The following is a 24,058-nucleotide window of genomic DNA, read 5'->3' as shown; positions in this document are numbered from 1 at the left end:
CTTACCCTCTGTGCGTGCTAAGTCAAGAACCTGTTCAAAAGCTCAATGCATAGGTAAAACTATTCTGATGTTTCTAACTACTATTCCATTTTCATCTTTCTTGTTCTTATATATCTATTTTGTTCCAATAACTGTATGATTATCAGGTCTAGGAATTAATGTCCAGACTTTATTTCTCTCAAATTGATTTAATTCTTCTTGAATAGATATCACCCATGATTCATCCTCAATTGCCTCACTCGCATTCTTAGGTTCTTCTTGTGATAAGAACGCAAAGTAGCTAACCATATTTCTAAGTGAAGATTGTGTAGCTACCCCACGTGATGGTTCACCTATGATTTGATCAATGGGGTGATTCCTTACATATTTCCATTCCCTAGGTAGCTCATTAACCTCTCTTTCTACTTGATTATCTTCAGAAGATGTTTCCTTAAATTCATTGCTCTTATCTGAAGTATTTTCGATAGATAGTTTTTCTAATTCCTTACTTATCTCAAAATCATCCTCATCAGACTTTTTAGAAAATGGATTGGACTCATCGAATACTACATGAATGGATTCTACAATGGTCAATTTTATTTTGTTATATACCCTGTCGGCTTTACTATCTAAGGCATAACCTAGAAATATACCTTCATCAGATTTTGCGTCAAATTTTCTTAGGTGTTCATTACCTCTAAGAACAAAACATTTGTAGCCAAAGACATAGAAATAGGAAATATTTGGTCTATGGCCTTTCCACAATTCGTAAGGAGTTTTATTCTGAGTGGGTCTAATAAGAACTCTATTCAATATATAGCAGACGGTATTCATTGCTTCTGCCCAGAAATACTTAGGTAACTTATGTTCGTTAAGCATGGTTCTGGCCATTTCCTGTAAAGATCTATTCTTTCTCTCAACTACCCCGTTTTGTTGTGGTGTCCTAGGTGCCAAAAAGTTATGAGATTTTCCTTGTGAATCACAGAATTCTTCCATATCCTTATTGTTAAATTCTCTGCCCCTATCACTTCGGATGTGTGTGATCATATATCCCTTTTCATTTTGAATTTTTCTACATAATTTAATAAAGTTTTCACATGCTTCATCTTTATGTGCAAGAAACAATACCCATGTGAATCTAGAACAGTCATCAACAATGACGAAAACATATAATTTACCACCTAGACTTTGAGTTGGATTAGGACCAAATAGATCTAAGTGCAACATTTGAAGTGGCCTAGTGGTGGAGATAACTTTCTTCTTCTTAAAGCTAGATTTTATTTGTTTTCCTAGTTGACATGTATCACATATGTTATCTTTCGCAAATTTTGTCTTAGGTAATCCCTTAACTAATTCTCCTTTAACTAGTTTAGATAATAAGTCCATGTTTGCATGTCCTAATCTCTTATGCCAAAGCCAACTAGCTTCATTTATTGCAGAAAAGCAAGTTACATGTTGAGAAGTAAGATTATCAAAGCTAGTGGTGTAGACATTTTCATGACGATAAGCAATAAACAATATTTTGTTTTCAGATTTATTCTCTATAGTGCATTTGTCATGTTCAAATGAAACCCTATAACCTTTATCACACAATTGACTCATACTTAACAGGTTATGTTTTAGACCATTTACTAATAACACATTATCAATAACAAGTTACATGTTGAGAAGCAAGATTATCAAAGCTAGTGGTGTAGACATTTTCATGACGATCAGCAGTAAACAATATTTTGTTTTCAGATTTATTCTCTACAGTGCATTTGTCATGTTCAAATGAAACCCTATAACTTTACAATTGACTTATACTTAACAAGTTATGTTTTAGACCATCTACTAATAACACATTATTAATAACAAGGGAAGGTTCCTTACCAACCTTACCTACTCCAATCATTCTACCTTTTGCGTTGTCACCGAAGGTGACGAATCCTCCATCTTTAGGTGTGATGGATGCGAATTTTGCTTTATCTCCGGTCATATGGCGAGAGCATCCACTATCCATATACCATTTATCCTTTGAGGCGGACAATCTCAAGCACACCTGCAATGGACATTTAATTGACTGATTTTGGTACCCATATTTTCTTGGGTCCATGGGGGTTTGTGCTTGACTCTCCTTTGACTTTCTAGACTTTTTTAATTTTAACATCTTTGTTCTTAAAAGGACAGTCAAATTTTATGTGACCTAGCCTCTTACATTTAAAACATGTAGTATATCTATAAGAGTCTTTAGTTGGAACATAAGATTTTGACTCTCTCACGAAGTATCCCATGAAAAGATGTTTCTGTTTGAGGTTTTCCTTTCCATTAAAACCAAGACCTTCCTTATCTAGGGAATTTTTTTGAGCTCCAAGAAGCCTTTCAAAATTATTTTGATCCTCTGTGAATTTATAAAAATTTTAGATTTGTCTTTCAAATTTCTTTCTAACTCCTCAATTTTCAAATCATTTTCTTTTATCGAAGATGCATGAGATTCATTTTGTCTTTCCAATAGCTTTGAAAATTCCTTTAATTTTAATTTCAAATTAGAATTTTTCTTAGTCATTTTCTCAAACATTTTAAGAGTATACAGATATTCTTGTTTCAATTCATCATATGAAATCATGCTATCATCATTATTAGAATCACTAGAATAATATGATGAAGTTGAGCAAAATGATTGTACCTCGTGGTCTTCATGGCCATTAGACACGGATTAGCAATTTGGTCGTCGCTAGATTCAGAGTATGAACTGCTGGTACTGTGTGTGTCCCAATCGACCTTTAGTGCCTTCTTCTTTTTGGACACTTTCTTTAGCCGAGGCATGGTCTTAGATTTCCACGAAATTGTCGAAATTTTAGTCGAAATTTCCGATTTCTGTCACCCTCGAAATTGAAACGGCAGTCGATTTCCGTTTTGCATAATTTTTGTCGAAATCTCAAAGAATCATCCGAAATTTATCGAAATCTCAAAATTTTAGAGAAACTTGTTGAAACTTTAACTATACGATGAAATTTCATCAAAATTCAAATGAGAAATTTAGGAGTGAAGTGAAATTTCTGTCTTATTTTATTTTATTAAAACAAAAGATTATTACAAGTGCTTTTGAAATTGTATGAAAAAATAAACTTACAGTAACATTCTATTTAACCATTCATGTCTATATTATCATTTTTCGTACAATAAATAATATTGAAATGATTTATGAATTTTATTTGTATTAACTGAATATATTTAATGTACATTATCTTACAAATATGTTTGATACACATATTATTTTACAACTTTTCCACCTCATACAAAACATAGATGTATTTAATTTGTAATATATTTGTCCTAAAACTTATATTATTATGTTTGTTAACCATTTCTAAAGTTTCACAAAGAATTCCATGCTTTATTACAAATTTCTGTTATTTTTTCAAATCGAAATTGAAATCGACATCGAAATCAAAATTTCTGTTGAAATTTCCATTCTTTTGGAGCTTCGAAATTTAAGACCTTGAGCTGAGGACAATCTGGCTTGATGTGTCCAACTTCTCTGCAGTTATAGCACGTAGGATGATCATCCTTTTGCTTCCCTCTACTTGACTCTCCCTTTTCTGTTTTTGAGTCCCCGAATTTTCTGGTATACTTCCTGTTCTTTTTCAAGAACTTTCCGAACTTCTTAGTTAGAAGAGCCATATTGTCTTCTGATTCTGAACAACTCTCTTCATTGGAATTGCTGGATGATGCTTTGAGGGCTGTTACTTTCTTAGTTTTATTCTCCTCACTCAGTCGTTCATTTATTGTCAGCTCGTATGTGATGAGCGACCCGATCAACTCATCTAGTGTCATTGCTTTCAGGTTCCGTCTTTTTGCTATGGCTATAGCCTTTGCCTCCCAAACTGGTGGTAGTCCCCTAAGAATTTTCGTGATCATTTCATAAGTGGGGTAAGTTTTACCAAGAGCATGCAAAAAATTCGTGATGTGAGTGAACCTGGTGTACATAGATTGGATTGACTCACTAGAAGACATTTTAAAAGCTTCGTATTGACTTGTTAGCATGTCTATTCTACTGTCTTTTACATCTTTAGTGCCTTCATATGTGACTTCTAATTTATCCCATATTTCTTTAGCAGTTGTACACGCCATGACTCTATTAAATTCATTTACGTCTAAAGCACAGTATAACAAATTCATTGCAGTAGCATTTATTTGAAGAGCTTTCATGTCCTCATCTGTATATTCATCTTCAGTCTTAGGTATGCTTTCTTTCTCTACAATTTTCATAGGAATATGATTTCCTCTGGAAACAACTTTCCATACTTTCCGATCAGTATTTTGAAGAAAGATTCACATTCTTTGTTTCTAGTATGTGTGGTTAACACCACAAAAAATAGGTGGTCGTGTGGATGAGTGTCTCCCTCACCGAATGGGGTTACACCGATGTGTGCCATTGTGATCTTTTACAAAAAATCGTTTAAGTCTAGTGTAACCTCACTCTGATACCCAATGTGAATTTATGTGTAATCCCAAGAGGGGGGGTGAATTGGGTATTTTAAAATCTAGGTCTCTTAAGTCCTAATTTTGAAAAACTTACAACCACACACGTACAAGCTAGATCACAAGCAGTTCAGTATTTCTCAACTTATCAATTTAATGTGTGACTTTATCAAGCAAACTGAATTACCCAATTACTTAACATACAGTACAAACAGATAATTAAGTGTTGGCAAAAATTAAAAGAGTTAAGGGAAAGACAGATGCAAACGTTGTTTTTACGAGGTTCAACCAACCCTGCCTACGTCCTCGCAGGATTCCACTATACTGCTCCTTAATTTGGGACAAAGCTTGCCGTTACAATCTGCTGCTTACAAGAGGTGTAGCTTCCTCCTTCCCGGTTCACAACCCGAATCGTCAATACAATAGACAAATAAGATTCCTGAACACTCAGATGCTTCTCACAAGCTAATGAGTACAAGAAAATCTGAACACACTCACAGGATATAATGTGAAGCTCAATGAGTGGATGTGATGTTTTAATAATATTTTTGCAATAACAAATGTATGATCTTCGTATAAAAAGAATATGTTACGTGCTTCAAAGATCTAGACCAAATATGTGATCTTTGTATATAGAAATATATATATATATATATATATATATATATATATATATATGATAAGTTAGCTTCAAAAATAGGATCCAAATGTATGATCTTTATATAATAAGTATGCTCCAAAGAACTAAACCCTATTCAGTATTTCTTCAGAAAAGATTCCTCAAAACTATATATTTTAGAGATTTTAGGGCTTGCTCTCAAATAGTTTTTACAATAATAAAATAAGATGTAATCTTTGAATAAGGTATAAACGTGAATGCTTTCAAAGATTTGAGCTTTAGCAAAAACTTTTTCCCAAATAAAATTTTCGAGTAATAGATAGATGAAGAACAAGAGTTTTTCTTCTTAATAAAATATTAGATATAAGAATATGAGAGATGAAAAACTTTTGATATAGAGATTGAATGCGCAAAGAAACTACTATGTATCAAACCTCAATACCCAAGGATTGCTTGCAAGATGTGTATATGAATGCCCTTTGAAAACTGAGATAGTTGCACAACGATGTCTGAATGCAATAGAGTATTGGCAAAAGTCTAACAATCAGTTCAAAGCTCTCAAGAAGTATGCAAAAAGTGATGACCTTGGGTTTAAAGTTTGTATTTATAAGTGTTCTCGCCATTTGGAAGATTTCTGGTGGTTGGATCATTTAAAATAAAGAATTTTCGTTTGTGTCCGTGTTGGAGCGTCGTTTTGCGCGACGTACTTGTCGACGAGTGGATACATTTATTGACGAGTGTTCAACACTCGTTCGGCAGTGAAACCAGGGATTCGTCGACGGGTGGACTGTTTGAGATTTTTGAGCTCTCGGTATTTTCTTGTCGATGAGAGCAAAGCCTTCGGCGACGAGTGGCCTTCAGTTATTCGTTGATGCGGCCAGGGGAATTGTCGACAAGCTGCCTGTTGTTCAGCCCGATCCAACCTAGGTTAATGCATATGAATATGTCATGAAAAACATGCATCCTAAGATCAATCTATATGTCATTTTGAGCTTCCAACTATATTATATGAGATATGCAAATACAATCAAACCTAATGCAGATTACAACTGAAAAACTGAATTGCCTCTGTTCTTCGACTTCCATGGGTTGAGTCAAGTAATATGTACTTTGTGTTCCTCGTGGCTTCCATAGCGTACTTACCCTCTGCACATAATAAGTCAAGAACCTGTTTAAAAGCTTAATGCACAGGTAAAATACCAATGATTTGTCATTATTAAAACAGGATTGGACTCATAGAGTCAACAAACTCATTTGCTCGGCTAGTTTCACTTATTTATTCATATGCACCCTCGACTTTTGCTTCTGCGTGTGTGAGTCTTTAAGGAACTTGGCATATGCAGTTGTTTGCTTAATGGCTTCTAAGAGAGACTTGTTGACCTTAACTTGTTTAAATGTGTCCATGATGGACTCAGTGGTGGTCTCCTTCTTTGATGAAGAGGGTGCATGAAGAGCTGTAGGGCATGGAGATGGAGAGACATGAAATGCCCTATGAGGAGCATAGTGTGGCTTTGTCCCTCCAGCAATGGGCACGGAAATCTCAGGATTAATTACTAAACTAGAGGAGGAAGTGGCGCAAGTTTCAACATTGGGTTCTACCCTCATCTCCTCATTCTCACCCTCACTCAACTACTCCTCTACCCTATTCTGTACCATCTTACCACCCTGAAAAGTTGTCACCGCCTAGGCCTGTTCATGATATGATGGCGGACTAGCATCCGGTTTACATTCTACCCCGTATTGGCCCTTCTTGACAACTTGCCCTCATCTCTCCTACTCAAAGAGGTAGCTAGTTGCCCCATGGTGGCTTCCAGCTTTGCAATCAATTGGGAGTGAGAGTGAAGGAGTTGCCGATCTACTTGACGATCAGCCTCGATGCCCTTGAGGCTTTTCAACACCATCTCCTGAAATGTATCATATTTGGGCTGAGGGGGAGATGTTTGTTGAAACGATGAAGGTCTAGGGGCAGAAACAGGATGATTTTGAGAGTTATGGTATGGTGAGGATGTGGAGCATTAGGGGCTTGTTGAGGTATTTGGGATTGGAAACTCGGAGCTTGTGGCCTCTAGGAGAAGTTACGATGCTGTTTCCACCTAGGATTGTACGCATTTGAATATGGGTCACTAGATGGCCTATTGTACCAATTGTGGGTAGCCTTGACTTCTTCCTGCACAAACTCAGGTTGAGATGGCGTGTGGTGGCAATTGTAGCTAGAATGGGAAGGATCAGAACATATGGTGCACACTTCTGCACACGTTATTGACTGTGGTTGCTGTCCTAAGGACAAGAACTGGTGTAATTTTTGAACTATGGTTTGCAGTGTGGGTGGTAGGTCATGGCTTGTGGCTAACTCATAAACTCCCTTAAATTTGGAAGTGGAAGGCTAGGATGGTCTACGAGCAGCAATTGCATGCTATTGAGAATTTTTGGTGAGGTTCTCGAAGAGAACTTAGGCCTCATTGTCATGTTTGGTGAGGAAAGTACCTCCACAAGAAGCATTTACCATTGACCGATCTTGTTCAGCTAACCCTTCGAGAAGGTCTGAACCAATTGCCACTCAGGGACTTTATGGTGTGGGCATTTACGTAATAGGTCCCTAAAACGCTCCCAGGTCTCAAAAAATAGTTCCCCATCAAATTGAGAGAAGCTAGTGATTGCCCTTCGCAGCTAGTTAGTCTTTCCAATTGGGAAGTACTTTTTGAAGAACTTGTGCTGCATGGTGGCCCAGTTGGTCACTGAGTTTGGCTCTAAGGATGTCAGCCAATATTTGACCTTATCCTTAAGAGAGAACGAAAAAAGCCTTAAGCGGAGGGCATCATCATCAAAATTATGTATTCGGATGGTGGAATAGATCTTGAGGAACTCATCAAGATGCTTATAAGGGTTTTCATTTGAATTCCCATAAAAGTTGGGAAGCATCGAGATGATAGAAGTCTTTATCTCAAATTGTGTCGCCAGAACATCCGGATATTGGATGCAAGACGGCGACGTGTAGTTGTTGGGTACAAAGTAGTCCCTAAGAGGCCTCAGACGTTGCTCGTCCACCACAGGTTGGTGGGGAGCTTGTGGTTCTGGATTTTGAACAGCGGGAACCGGATTACGCTCAGTCATTACTTTTGGTTCAGACGACTCAACACACAGGATTAGAGGTGGGTTTCCTAAGGGACCTACGAGATCTCTCAATCTCGGGGTCTATAGGTACTAGCTCAGGATCCAGAGAATGCAGACCCAATGTACGCACTTAAGGCACACATAATCAAGACTTCAGTATATAAAACAAAAACAAAAATAAAAGAAAACAAAGAAAAATAAAGCAGTAATACTCTAAACTAGAAATTGGTTTATAACAGTTACCTAGTCCTCGACAACGGCGCCAAAATTTGGTAGGCTTGGCAAGGTTTGGGTCCTTAACTATCAAAAATACAATTTATAAAACCTAACTAATCCCAAGTTCTGTAGAAAGTGAGAAAGTCAGGTGTCGAACAATAGGGAGTGAAGTGCAGTTACGAACCACTTCCAATGTAGTTTATTAAAGTTTTGTGTAAAAGAAAGTGAAAAGGAGAGATTTTTATGGGGTTTTCTAACAATCTACTGAAAGCATGTAAATTTTACTTTAACTCTAGTCCTACAAAGCAGTGCTGAGTTATGAATCTGACTTAGAATGTCGTGTGCTTAAACTACGTTCAGTCAGCTATCCGTATTAGGCTAGTCGGTGAAAGGAGCAGTTGGAGGGCAGAGGGTAGCAAGGGTGCACCAATCATCCGGAGTACGATTGGAAACCGGAGTATACTCTATCTCAACGATCATGAAAAACCTTTTTAGTATCCGTAGCCTACTACGTATATCTGACTAAATTGATAATAGTGCTATCCTATCCCTAAAACTTCATCACAATCCAAGCATTAAAAGTGCATGAAAGTAAAAGAAAGCAGTAAAGGAAAGCATATAAATGAAAGCAAGTAAAGGAAAGCAGTAAAGATGAAAGCATGTAAAAGATCATTCCATTGCACTCAAATCGCCTGTCACTAACGGCTGGAGCTATAACCAAACGATCATCTATCTACTTGGAATCACAAGAGTCTCGCATGTTGTCACAGGCCTTCGAAGACTTCTTGCACGAACTAGAACAAGTATTGAAATCTACACTAATTTCTACTCTAAGTGGCTCTCATTGACGTCTTAAGTTTATCACTAACCTAAGAGAGGCCAAAGAAGAACCCTAAGAACACCTTCGAAGCTAATATTTATACCCATTAGGGCATACAAGGTTTGAATTTCAAAATAGGAAAGTTTGCAGCAAATCTCGTGCAGAAAATCGTCGCTGTTGACCAAGTTGCACCCATGCTTTCCCCTGGTTGCAAGGCTCGCGGGAAATTAGGAATTTGAACTTCAGCATCTTCGACTTCGTCGCGCCAAAGGGTCTTGATGGTCAAACTGCTAGTTGAGACTTGGAGTATCTCACTCTTCAGTTCAACTTAGGAACTCGACTTGGCTGCCCTTTAATGTCTCCCTGGTCGAGACTCTTAGTATTTCTGACTCAGTAAACTTCAGTGTCTCGACCTGGTCGCTCCTGAGGGTCACTTGGTCGAACCTTGTAGCATTTCGTCTTCAGTATGAACCTTGGAGTCTGCAGCTTGTGACCTGGTTGCCCATTGTGTTGCTGGTCGCACCACATAATCGAACAAAGTCTTTTTTCCCTTGATGTGTTGAGGCTCTAGGAGCTTGGTTAAACATATGATTTGAGCTGTAATCATGGTCTTAAATTTTCACGAAATTGTTGAAATTTACGATTTCCAATTTCCGTCACCTTCGAAATCGAAATGGCAGTTGATTTCCGTCTTGCATAATTTCCGTCGAAATCTCAATGAATCATCCAAAATTTATCGAAATCTTGAAATTTTAGCGAAACTTGTCGAAATTTTAACTATATGTTGAAATTTCGTCAAAATTCAAATGAGAAATTTAGGAGTGAAGTGAAATTTCTATCTTAATTTATTTAATTCATTTTATCGAAAGAAAAGATTATTACAAGTGCTTTTGAAATTATATGAAAAAATAAACTTATAGTAACATTTTATTAACCATTCATGTCTAAACTATCATTATTTGTATACTAAATAATATTTAAACGATTTATGAATTTTATTTGTATTAACTGAATATGTTTAATGTACATTTTACAAATATGTTTGATACACATACTATTTTACAAGTTTTCCACCTCCTACAAAACATAGATGTGTTTAATTTGTAATATATTAGTCATAAAACTTATATTATTATGTTTGTTAGCCATTTCTAAAGTTTCACAAAGAATTCCATGCTTTATTACAAATTTCCGTTATTTTTTCAAATCGAAATCGAAATTGACATTGAAATTGAAATTTTCGTCGAAATTTCCATACTTTTGGAGCTTCGAAATTTGAGTCGAAATCGAAATTTAAGACCTTGGCTGTAATTGTCCCAAATACTCCCTTGGCTTCTCATATTTTAACCTGTATTTTTTGATACACGAACAAACCTTGCAAAATTCCGAACTATGTTAACAAAGGGTTACATACAAGATAAATGGGGATAAATAAAGGTAAATGGGGGCCTAAAATAGTGCATTGTAGGGACTCATCATCTTGCTTAGAAAGGTTGCATCATTTCTATAATCTGTATTGTTTTGCAATGGAAATGCATAGAAAAGTTTTATTAAAGGTGGGAGAAACATGTTGGGTGTGGGTACACCAAAGTGTTTTTATGAAAGTGCGAAATATCTACAAAATTAAGTGGAGGCAAACCAATATAAATACACCAGTTGGGGGGCTAGTTTTTAGATAACTTTGATAATTCTGTTTCTGCCCTTATTTCTTGATTTTGGTATTGACTCTTTGAAAATGGTTAATCTGGAAGCACAGACCCAAGGTAGCCACAAAACACTGCTGGAAAGGCTGTAAAAGGAGAAATTATTCATGAGTTTTTGTGCTTGTGTGTTTAGAGTGAGCTCGTTCTTCCATATCTATGTGCGTGTATGTTTTGTATGTGTATTTACTTTTCATATCATTGTTAAATTTGTGATCTTATTCCTCCACATTAATCATAGTAAATTTATTTATAGATGGATCTACGAAATTATTATATTATTTTGGTGATCAGTTGTTCTTTTAGTTCAAATTAATGAACTTGAAAATTGATTTTATCGAAACAGATGGATCTCGGGGTAGGCTCATTTGTGATTGCAAATGCTTTGGTTTCACGCCAAGCACGAAATATCGCATCAACGTGAGTTATTTTTCATGCTGTTCAAATGGACATATTGATATTGTCAAAATCAAACTGAGGATTTTGAATTTTATTCATTTATGCATTATTATTGAGCATGTGTTTATGAAAGTGAAGTATTATTTTCCCCAACCAAATTGCCAATTTTCAGCAGTTAGCATGCTTTGCATTTATATAGGGATTGCCTTTTTACCAATCTATTTGTTTATTTATTTATTGAAGTTTTAGGAGCAAATACACAACTTATTTGCAATGGAAAGGAAAAACTTAGGGGAGTATGGGATTTTCTTTTGAGGGAAGTATGGCAAAAGAATGAAGGGGAGTCTATAATTAAGTGGCAATAAAGATCTTAAGGGTCCTCTAATGTCGAAATGCCCCTTCTAGCAGAAGGGTTGATACAACACCTCACATATTTTTGTGGCCATCTAAAATGCTGAGAAAAGTCAATACTTATTCAAAATGTTTGGAATGTCTCTTATGAGTCTTCCCCACCATTTTCTAAAACAACGACATTATCTCCTCGTAAATATCAAAATGAGCACTTGCTTTTGCTTTACACCATTTCTGAAATTGAGAGGGTTGGAAGCACATTGGGGATATATCTATTTACCTTTGTGATCCAGAATCCAGTTGATAACCAATTGGCTTGAATTGGTGATGGAGCATCTTAATTTAATTTCTTGATTTTTATTCTTATTTTTCTTTTGGGGTGGGCTGGTGCAGGGCGTGGGGAGTAGCTGAGTAGGTTGGTATTATGAGTTAAGAGGGGAAATTTATTTATTTATAAAATTAAGAAATTCCACTCCGTACTAATGCTGGAAAAATGATGATGCCCTTGAAAATTAATATTTTGCAAGGATTTATTTCCTCTGGTTAGGAGTGATGCAACACTGAGTCACAATGTTCCCAGCCATATCAGGGTCCGAGAAAGCACAATTGGGCAGCCTTACGTCTACTTTTGGAAAGGTTTTTTCCTCTTGGCTAGAAGTAAATAGTATATAAGAAGATGATTGCTCCTCCTTCCCCTTTAAATGAACCAAATTGAGGTGAAATTAGCTCGCTAAGGTCACATGCCACGAGAGACATGGAATACAGCAAAGGCTAGGCTTTCCAAAGTGTGTGCTCTTTGTTTGCAAAATAGTGATTTGAATGCTCATTAGTTTTTTGCGTTGTTATTTCTCCTGGAAGATTTGAAGCAGGCTAGAAGTAAATAGTATAAAAGAAGATGATTGCTCTTCCTTCTCCTTTAAAATGAACCAAATTGAGGTGAAATTAGCTCGCTAAGGTCAAATGCCACGAGAGACATGGAATACAGCAAAGGCTAGGCTTTCCAAAGTGTGTGCTCTTTGTTTGCAAAATAGTGATTTGAATGCTCATTAGTTTTTTGCGTTGTTATTTCTCCTGGAAGATTTGAAGCAGGCTTTTGATGTTTTTCTGGATCATTGGATGTGTTCTTTTGTGGAAAATTCTTTTTTAAAAGTTTTAAGGGTTTTTGCTGCAATTCGAGCTTCAAGGCTTGTGGTGCAAATTCATCGCACTTGTAATTTTTTGGGATTTTTGGGCAATTTCTATTTTTATTGTTTTCCTTATTTTCCAATTCTTTTTTAGAATTTTTATAATAGTGTTTTATTAGGTAACAGTCCCATAGATTCTAGTGTTTTATTTAGTAAGCAAGTATCCTAGTAGTATTTAGATTTCCTCATTTTATTTGCTTGATTCCCCAGCATATTAAGCTTGTAAATACGTCATTGGAACAGGTCTTATTTAGACTTGAATATTATGAATTGATTTGATTACTAGGGTTTATTTCTTTTGTGTGCGGAGGTTCATGACAGGTCTAGTTGTTCATACAACACGTGGATCCCCATTCTTGTAAATATGGCCAACGTTCTTTTTTCTTGTTATGCTCAACCTTTGAATTTGATACATTGATCCTTTTTATGTTCCACTATGTCCTTGCTGCCATGGGAGAAATTATGGTTCTTGACTTAGAGGAAAATGATGACATATTAGTATTTCTACGTACTGTTCTACTGTGCGAAGTCTAACAATAAAGGGATTTTCCTATTGCTAAACAATTAGGTGAGAAGGTGCTTCATGTGCTTGCTCCTAAGCTGCAAACATACCTAACCAAGGCATCCTTTGAAGATTTCAATGATAAGAAGGATTGTTAGGTTTATGAAGATCCAATAGATATTGTGCAGCTGCAAGTGTTAGATTTGAAATTATTCAGGGAGGTCCAATGTGTTTAGTTTATTATCCTAAACAAGTACTTCAACTGAATTAAGTCCTCAAAATTTCATTCTTATGTGGATTTTGATTAGGAAAATGACTTTGTTTCTGCTTCTTATATCTCTGCATTTTAAAATTTGAGGTCAAATTTTTATTAACCATGGAAGAATGATGCAATGTGAGCTTTGAACCTTATGGTGCAAATTCATCATGTTTGGAATTTTTGGGATTTTCAGGCAATATTTTAATTTTATTGTTTTCCAAAATTTTTCTTATTATTGTAGTTATTTTATGACATATTTTATTAGATAATAATCTAGTAGATTCTAGGGTTTTATCCCAGTAGTATTAGATAATTTTATTAGGAAAGATGTATCCTAGTAGTATATAGGTTTCCATATTTTTATTTGCTTGATTCCTAATCATAGTAAGCCTATAAATATGTGATTGTCAGAGATTTTATTTAGAGTTGAATATTATGAATTGATTTGGGTATTAGGATTTATCCCTTCTGTGCAAGGACATGAGGTTCTACATTAGTTTTGGACTTTTGGTGGTGGGGGAAATAGAAAATTCTTTGGCATTGTGCTACTTTTGTGGTGGTGTGATGCATGTGGTTGGAGCAGTACTAGAATCTACAATAGGAGGGTGATGTATTTTGACTTAGTTTTAAGTCGGCTTTCTCTCTTTGGCTTCACACTGGTACTTTGCTTTTGGTTTGTTTATGGGGCTGCAACTGGCTGATGTACAAAGGGATTTGTTGTAAAGTTAGAGATGGAGCAGAGAAGAGAAGAGGGGATGAGAGAAAAAGACAGGAAAGAACTGAGCGGCAGTTTCCTGGAGTCTGCCTGCAGCTCCAAGTCTGCCCTTTATAAATTATTAATAATAATAAATTCTTAAGGATAAAAATAACCCCATTAAGACAACCTAATTATTAAAATAACATATTCTCTTCTAACACTTCCCCTCAATCTGGAGGTGCATGAATATCACCTAACCCAGCTTGAAAGTTGTAACAAACATTAGATAAGGCAGGCTTAAAAACGTTGCCTAACTGATTGATAGATATCACAAAGGGAGTCCTCACGACCTTCTTCAACACATCATCCCTCACACAATGACAATCAACTTCTATGTGCTTTGTCCTCTCATGAAATACTGAAATACTAGCAATATAAATGGCAGCTTGATTATCACCAAATACATCTATTGGTTTCATTCCAAGAATCCCATCTCTGACATAAGAGACTTCAGCAACATAAGCTCACCTACAGTATGAGCCATAGCTTGATATTCCGCTTCAGCACTAGATCTTGTTACACTAGTTTGTTTCTTGCTATGCCAAGTAACAAGATTACCTCCCACAAATGTATAATGTTTAGTAGTAGACTTTCGATCATCAACAGATCCAGCCCAATCCGCATGAGAGTATCCCACAATCTCACAATTTCTATTACATTTATATATCAAACTTTTGCCATGAGAGCCTTTGAGATATCGCAAAATCTTACAAACAACATCCCAATGTGGTTGTTTGGGATTTTCCAGAAGCTGACTCACCACCTTCACTGCAAAAGATAAGTTAGGTCTAGTGATAATCAAGTAGATCAACTTGCCAACCAACTGCCTATATCTATGTTTGTCTTCAAAGTCCAGTCCAACATCCCTAGACAACTTAACATTGGGATCCATAGGAGTATCAACTAGTTTAGCTCCCAACACACTAGCCTCACTCAGCAAGTTCAATGTATATTTCATTGAGATAGATTTAACCCTTTCCTACACTGTACAATCTCAATACCAAGAAAGTAACACAGAATACCCAAGTCCGTGATTTGAAATTTTGCTTGAAGTCGCCGCTTAACATCTGCAGTCTTGCTATGGTCACTCCCAGTGATGATGATATCATCTATATAAACTAATAGTAGTACCACACTTGTCTTCGTTTTGCAGACAAAAACCAAATGATCAGAGTAGCACTGGATATAGCCAAGTGCATAAACTACAACACCAAATTTGTCAAACTAGGCTCAAGGAGACTGTTTAAGACCATGAATGGCCTTATGCAACACCATCTTCCCCCTGAGCAACATTCCTAGGAGGTTGCTCTTTATATACGCCCTCTTGCAAATCTTCGTACAAGAAGGCATTCTTCACATTCAATTGATAGAAGTGCCAATTAAAGTCAACTGCCAATGAGATCAATACACAAACAAAATTTAATCAAGCAACTGGAGAGGTCTTAAAATAATCAATACCATATATTTCGGTGTACCCCTTGCTAACTAACTGAGCCTTAAGCTGTTCAATAGAGACATTAGGAAGATATTTGATGGTGTCCCTCAAGGGGTCAAGGCATCCATTCTTACATCCATTGCATGCTTCCACCCAGGGTTAGCTAGTGTTTCATAAGAGGAAGGGATAGAGAATTAAGAAATAGACAAGGCAAAAGAACATATATAGGACTAGGAAAGTGAAATATTGAAACATAATGAGCGATAGAATAAGCAACTAAGGATTGCTGAGCACATGTTCTAATATCTAGACCATAGTAATGATACCTAGAAAACAATAATTAGCAACTAAAATGGCGAATATTGGACTGACTTTTAGAGAATATTAACTGATGCTTCTCTGGTTCAGCACTGCATCATATGGTGGGCAGTATTAACTCACCTTCACTGCCCTCCTGCCAAAGAAGACCAGTAGATCAAGGTAAAGATTTTAAGCCTACTAGCATACAGTGTCTATAAGATAGACGAAGTATTTCTAGTAGGATGTGTAGTATGCTAGGGGATTCAATTTCTTGTACCCATAGTGCTTTTGTGGTAGGGCATTAAATTCTAGATGCTGCACTGCTAGCCAATGGGGTTGTTAATGATGCTAGCAGGAGAGGAAGAGCTGGTATTGTTCTGAAATTGGATTTTGAAAAAGTATGTTATCAAGTTTCTTGTAAGTTACTAAACAGTGTTAACAAATAGTGAGAAAGAGACTTGGTAGTAGGTGGAGGGAGTAAATTAGCAGTTGTCTCTGCTTCTTCTCTATTATTATTAACTTTATAATTACAGGGTTTTAGACAAGGAGACTCATTACCTTCTTGGTTTATAGGTATAGGGATTTAGACAAGGAGATTTGTCACATCTTTTCTTTTTATTCTACCTGTGGATGGTCTTGGTCGGTTGCTCCATAGAGGAGTTGAGAGGGACCTTGTGAAGGGGATCAGGGTAGGCCTAGATGAAATGCATGTTTCTCATTTACAGTTAGCTGATGACAGTATTGTTTTCCTATCAAAGGATTTTGATAAATTTTCAAATGCGTGGACTATTCTGCAAGTATTTTAGAAGGTTGAGGCTTGAGGGTTAATTTGTCCAAAAGTGGGGGGCAGGCATTAATGTTTCGAGTGAGCTTCCGCTTTATGCACCAGTGGCAATGTGTAGCATTGTGGATTGGCCTCCCACAAATCTAGGAATTCCCCTAGGAGTTAATCCTATAGCTGTTTCTCTTTACAATCCATTCATGGAGATGGTTTCTGGAAGTTTGAATGGTTGGAGGGAGGCTTTCGTTTTATGCGGTCTGATCACTCTTATTCAGGTACGCCATTCTTTTAATCCCTAATATTAATTTTCTATCAAAAAACACACACACACACACACACACACTATATATATATATATATATATAATTTTTCTCAATTTAGGCTTTCAATGTCGGTGGGTCATTGGTAAAAAACTCATGTGACTTTTTCGTGGCCTGGGGTTGGAGATGGCAAGAGAAAGGACTTAGTAAGCTGAAATATGGGGAGTTGAACCTGGGTGATTTGGTGTATAAAAACATTTCTTTAATGGGGAATGGTTATGGCAGTTCCCTTTTCAAACCCAATCCCTTTGGCCTAAGGTGACTTGTAGCTAATATGGGAATGCACAGAATGAATGGATCTCTAGAGCTACGCTGATGCTAGCCATGTGCAGCCTTGGAAGTTTGTTTCTCAAGTTTCACATGTCTTTCTTCACTCATGTGAGTTATAAAATAGGGAAAGGGAAACTGTTTATTTCTGGTAGGATATTTGGCTTGGGCTCATTTTTTATCAAGCTTTTCCCCAACTATATCATCCTCCATGATGCCCCTATTGCTGATTTCTCCTTTGCAAAAGAGGACTCTAAATCATGAAATTTCGATTTCAATATAAATTTTGGTGATACGGAGACTGATGATGTGGTGGTGATGTTGACTCTTCATTCTCTCTGCCTTTGGGCAGGGTATGATAATAGAAGTTGGGTTTTGCATTCTTCTGGTCAGTTTTCTTGTTTGTCTTTCTTTGCTCATTTGACTTGTAATCACGATATTCATTCTTTCCATCTGAACCTTTTATTTGGAAAACTAAGGTGCCTTACAAAATCAAGGCTTTCACCTGGACTGCACCTTGAAAAAACCAATAATTATGATCTCTCACAAGTTGCAACAAAGTCCAATAAATCTCTATTGCATAGTCTGCTTTATCACCAAAGAGGGAAGACGTGATCATATTATTGTTTTTTTCTCACCAAAAGTTAGGAATATTTTTTCTTTTTCTTTTCTTTTTTTTTTGGGGAGGGAGGGGGGGATTTTTTTTTTTTTTTGATAAGTAAATTTATTGGAAAGGCATCAAGGGGATGCCAGCCTATGGTACAGCAAGTAAAGCACCCTGAAGGGTGCACAAAAATCAAAGATTACATCATAGTCATAAACAACAGTCCCACTATGCCAGTTATTGACCACAGTAAACCAGTGCTCTTTGCTGATCTGGAGTACTGAGGTTGAATTTTTAAATACTCTCCTATTCCTCTCTTTCCAAACGCACCAGAAAATTGCAAAGGCAATGAGGGATATAGCCTTTCTCTTCTCCTTTGTTGCTCAAATCCCTTTCCAGGCTCAGAGTTCTCCTCCCACTGAGTTATTGATAACCCATCGTTGTCCAATCAGAGACAACACCATATTCCAAAGATTCCTGGTGCAAGTGCAATGGAGGAGGATGTGCTCCACTGATTCTGTGAAAACTATGCAAAGAGGACATCTGTTGGTGACTAATAGCACCCTTCTTTGCAAATTATCCAAAGTCAGTGTCATACCATGAGTTGCCTCCCAGGCAAGAAAGACAACTTTTGTGGGGGCAGTTGTCTTCCAGATCTGGGTCTAAGGGAAATTAAAGATGTTTGACTCCAAAGGAAAAAGCTTCTTGTAGAAGGATCTAACAGTGAAGACCCCCTTCTCATCTAAGGCTCAAACTGGAAGATCAGTACTATTATGGTGCTGGAAGATGTAGAGAAAGCTGCCGAAGTCTGTGAGCTGGTTGAGTTCCCAATCTTCCACATTTCTAAGGAAGGGGATGTTCCAAAAGAGCCCCTGATCTGAGGTTTGGAGGTGCTGACTGATGCAGGCATCTTTATCCCAGACCAAGTTGTAAATGGCTGGAAATAAGACACGGACAGCTTCTTGATCACGCCATGAATCATGCCAAAAATAAATAGTCCCCATTTCCCACCTAAAATCTAATACAGAAAGAGAAATCATTCCAGCCTTTCCTGATGAAATTCCACACCCCTACACCATGTGGTCCTCTGCTAGCCTAGGATATCCAATTGTTATGTTCAAGCCCATATTTCACAGCAATGATTTCCCACCAAAAGTGATCTTTCTCAATCATGATTCTCTGCAACCATTTCACTAAAAGGGTTTTATTGAAAATGAGAACGGACTTCAAACGCAAGATTCCTAAATGAATGGGTTGCTTCACCATGCCCCATTTGACTAGGTGAAATTTGAATTTGTCAGATCTCTTTAGAGGATATATATACTCAACTTATTTAAGGGGTTTTGGGAGGAAAAAATAGAGGAAAGCTTTATGCAGGGTTATGCTAGCAGTGATCTGGTGTATCTGGTTGGAACATATAGAGGTGGCTTTTGGTGGTGTTCAGCCAATGGTTTTTTTAGGGAAAATTTTGTTTGTCTGACATGCAAAGAGATTGACTTGTTGCTCTTGTTGTATATCTTGTACCTTATTTTTATTTATTTTTTTCCTTTTTCAGTCACATTCCTACTCTTTTTTTGGAGGATACTTCATCCTATATATATACATATAAATATAATTCATGTAGCCAATAACTTGGAATGAGATAGTAAGGATTTAATAGGCTTCACTTTTGTCAAAAGAAATGATCCATGATCGCATAAATTGGCGGAAAAGGATTCATATAGCCGACCCCACCTAGTGGGACTTTAGGCTTGGTTTTGTTGTTGTTGTAGCCAATACTACTTATGGGACTTAAGGCTTGATTGTTGTTTTTGCTCTTTATCAAAAAGGCACTCTAAAAGAGAATATGTTATTTTTATAATTAGGTTGTGTTACTTGGGGTATTTTTGTCTTTAAGAGTTTATTATTATTATTATTATTAATATATAAGAGGACAGACCTGGAGCTCTATGCTGACTCCAGGAAACTGCCGCACGGTTCTTTCCTCTCTTTTTCTCTCGTCCTCCTCTTCTCTCCTTTTCTTCTTTTCTACTCCATCTCTAACTTTACAACATGCTATCAGAGCATTGATCTTCTTCAAATTTGATTTATCTGAATTAGTTTTGAAGCTCTGCTTTTCATTTTTTCCCTATTCTCCCCTTATCCGTCCTCAAATCTGATTTTATGATTGGTTTGAGAGTCGTTTAAGAGCACCCTCCCTATGGGTTAGGTTGTGCAGCATCCTTGGCAAGAAGCGGTGTGTTTTCATGGTGATTTGCTGATGTGAACTCAGTTATACTCTGTTTCTTTTATGCTGCTGCTGCTGCTGTTCCTTTGTCACTCTGTTTGTGGTTTGCTGCTTCTTGCACTGATTGCTGGCTAGTTTCAATTGGTGCTCAAATATTTCTTTCCTGTTCTTCTCTGTTAACAGTTACTGCCAGCTGTAATGCGGGGAGTTGGTGCCAGGTTGTTTATTAAATGCCTGCAGTACTTTGCTGTGGTCTGCCCTGGCCTTGGTGGTTAAGTAATTCCTCGTACGATATTGCAAGCTCAGTTCTGTAGTCGTAGCTGCCTATTAAAGATCCTGGAATTTATAGATTTTGGAGAGTTTGAAGGGTTGTAAGTTCTTTTTTTTTTTTTTTCCTGTTTTTTTTTGAAGTGTTGAAAGAGCTGTTTGTGTTAGTGTGTGCTGCCTGACTACTCAAGCTCCTTCCCGCAATAAGTCAGCCATGGATACTATCTCTAACTGTAATAGGGAAAGTTTGGAGGACAAGGACAAGGTTTGGACTGTGGTTGTGGCAGCGGTTGTGCAATACAACGAGGAGTTTGTTGTGGATATTCTTGCATTCTGTCAAGGAAAATCATCCCATTAATTGATGTTGGGATCTCCTTTGGAAACTAGCTTGGGCCAATAAGTTTCTTACAAAAGGAAATTCTACTCTTGACACTTCAAACGCACCTAGCCACTCCATTGGGGAGTTGAGTACATCATCCATCATGTCCCGAGAGGAGTTTAACAATCATTTTTGCATCGTTCAACAACTCCAAATTCAGATATATATATATATTCCATATTTAGTGCTATAGTGGCCCATTCATGTACAACCAAGCTTATTGCCTCTTCATCCTTCTCACCTTGGGTTATAGATTCTGGTGCCTTCTCTCATATGACAGGTTGTCCTAATTTGTTTTAGTCCTTGAACCCCCTTACTTTACACTCTAAGGTTACTCTTGCTGATGGTTTGATTACACTGATTTCTGGTTCTGGCAATATTCTCTCAATTCCTTCTATTCCTCCTTCATTTGTGTTATATGTGCCTAAATTTCTACCAGGAAATAAAAACTCAGTTTGGCATTGGTATTCAAATTTTTTGATCTAATAATGCACTTGAATTTGTTCAAAATGAGCTTCAGGATTTTTTCTTGGCCAAAGGGATATTCATCAAACATCATGTATACATACCGTTTAGCTGAATGGAGTAGTTGAACAAAAAAATAAATATTTACCTGACAAAGCACAGTCTCTACTACTTCATATGCATGTTCCTAAAACCTTTTGGACCATGCTCTTCTTACTGCCTGTTTTCTGATCAATAGGATGCCTCAATTGTTCTAGGGAGACAAATTCCCTTCAACATCGTGTACCCAGAAACATCCATGTTCTTTATTGTGCCTCATGTCTTTGGGTGCACATGCCTTTTTCATGTTCCACATACTGGTCAAGACAAGTTCTCTCCTCATGTTGTTACATGTGTCTTTGTTGGGTACTCGAGAACTCCAAAAAGGATATAGATGGTATAATCCCCACACTCGTAGGAAATATGTTAGTGATGATGTCACCTTTTTTTAGGGGAGCCTATTTTTCTTGTGTCGGGTCCTCCTTGGATGAATCTAATTGATTCCATCAACGATTTATGGTCCCTCCTCTTGTGTTGATGCTCCTATTCCTACCCTTATCTCTCTCAAGAAATCTTTTGCCCGTCTTCCAAATCTATTTTGTTACTGATCCAGAGAAACAATTGAAGGTTTATGAACTATGGGAAGCAAACCCAAACATCACAACTACCATGCAGGCACCTCCTCTGCCCATCACTATTTCGACTTTTGGTTCTGGAGATCCATACTAATGTGACTTGGATTTTCCCATTGCTCACTGGAAAGGTACTACTTATTCTACTTGGTTGTCCTTGGCAAAATGACCGAAGTGGTTTCCATTATGAGCATATCAATAACTATTATTTCTTTGTGAAAAATGGTGACAAGAAGAAACTACTTTTAAAGCCTGTGGAGAATTCTGATGTGACAAGCAAGGAGAAGGATGAAATGCATGCATGTCGCTGAAAATGATACCAGATTGCTAGCAACCCAGTATCAGTTAATGGAGCTACCTAGTGCTTCCTCAGCTGAAAATCAACTTCTTGTAGATGAAGTTGTTGGTACATCTTTTTTACCTTAATGATATAAGTGGTGTTACAACAGAAGCATGCTGCATCTCCAATGTTGATCTGGTTCCCATGAACAGTATCCAAAACAAGAAGGCTTTTTATGATCAACATATTGTACAAGAAATTGGCTTAGTTGCAGCTACCAAAACTAAATCAAGAGTGGAACAACAACAAAAACAAGTTTTAGAATCCAACAGTGCTGGAAATTAGGAAGCTCAATGAGAACATAGGGAATCTGCAAAAATAGTCAAAATGAATATGCTGATCACCACTTCAAGTTTAGGGAGGATAGTGAGACTATGGGCTATGAGTTGCAGTCATGAAGATGAAAGGGATAACTTTGAGAATGGTTACCTACAAAGCAGAAGTGGCGAAAAAGGCAATTTAGGTGTGGGAAATCAAAGGAAAAAAAATGACACTTTTGATTTCTAGTCATGTGGAGGGGAAAATCCGACCATGGGAACTCCTAGATGAGCAGATAGGAGCTTATGTTGAGCAATGCCAAGATGTGTGAACCACTAAGGATGACAACTCACACAAAGGCAATTTTCTTCTGACAGCATGCCTTGGGAGAGTGGGGGCTGGGGAGGGGAGGATGCAGTGCTAAACGAGTGAAGCATCAGTTAATATTCTCTTGAAGTCAGTCCACTCTGCCTTGTTAGATGCAATAATAATAATTATTTATTGTTATCTGGGTATATTTATTATGGCTTAGTGAAAGTGTGTCATTTTTAAGGCCCAACTTTATTACAAATTTTATTGATGAGTGAAGCTCCAAATTCATTTTGAAGATCTTTTGAGTTTACATACAAAACCAAGCATTAAGTCCCACTAGGTGAGGACGGCTATATGAATCCTTTTCCACCAATTTTTGCGATCATGGACAATTTCTTTTGACAGATTTAGGGATATTAAATCCTTACTCACTATCTCTTGTCAAGTTATTTTATCTTTCGAGTTTAGATAAGTATAAATGGTTGTAGTCAAGAATGGTCATTTTCCTTGGCACATTTAATGCGTAAGGTTGGCTTGTACTTATATTTATGTCAGTCCAAATAATGAAGAAGGTTTCGTTTTTGCTTATTAATTCTAATCTATTGAGAGTTTTCCTAAGATCTGAAGCAAGGGGTTGAGGATTCACCCAATGGCACCTTCCATAAGCCCCACTACCATGTTTGTGTGCGACAAGATCTTTCTTTGCCACTAAACATCCCTATAATTAATTTTAATCTATTTAGTATCTAGTCTGACATGTAGTGCGGTCTTTTTCCACCATGAACGTTGCATCACCACAAGATTGGCAAAAAAATTGTAGGACACTTTCATCAGGTGATCCTTGGTCCCATCCTAGCATCCTTTGAAAATAAACTTTAGTAAAAGCATTAGGAGTGGAGCCTTGTTCGCTCCCAATTCAGAAACAAGCATCCTCACTCCTCTTTAAATGGTTTTCTTGCCACATAGTATACTAGCATTGTGTATTAATTTCCTTTTGTTTTTGTTTTTGTTTTTGTAGGAGAATACCCTGCCCTCCATTTCTTTTACTCTTCTTTCACAATCAATTATATT

At 37.0% G+C, this 24,058-nt stretch overlaps 1 protein-coding gene across 2 annotated transcripts in view; it reads left to right on the top strand.

The window, feature by feature from the left end:
- LOC131164115 (uncharacterized protein At4g17910) overlaps positions 1 to 24,058 on the top strand; it is a 98,195-nt gene that overhangs the window by 25,218 nt on the left and 48,919 nt on the right. For both annotated transcript variants that reach the window (XM_058121081.1, XM_058121082.1), the window contains exon 8: positions 11,256 to 11,329. In XM_058121081.1, the coding sequence (XP_057977064.1) occupies positions 11,256 to 11,329 (74 nt within the window). The remainder of the gene's footprint in view (positions 1 to 11,255; positions 11,330 to 24,058) is intronic.

This window comes from Malania oleifera, chromosome 9, assembly GCF_029873635.1.
Source record: "Malania oleifera isolate guangnan ecotype guangnan chromosome 9, ASM2987363v1, whole genome shotgun sequence".
Lineage (NCBI taxonomy): Eukaryota > Viridiplantae > Streptophyta > Magnoliopsida > Santalales > Ximeniaceae > Malania > Malania oleifera.
The sequence above is the reverse complement of the archived record's forward strand: the minus strand, read 5'-3'. Positions and strand labels throughout refer to the sequence as shown.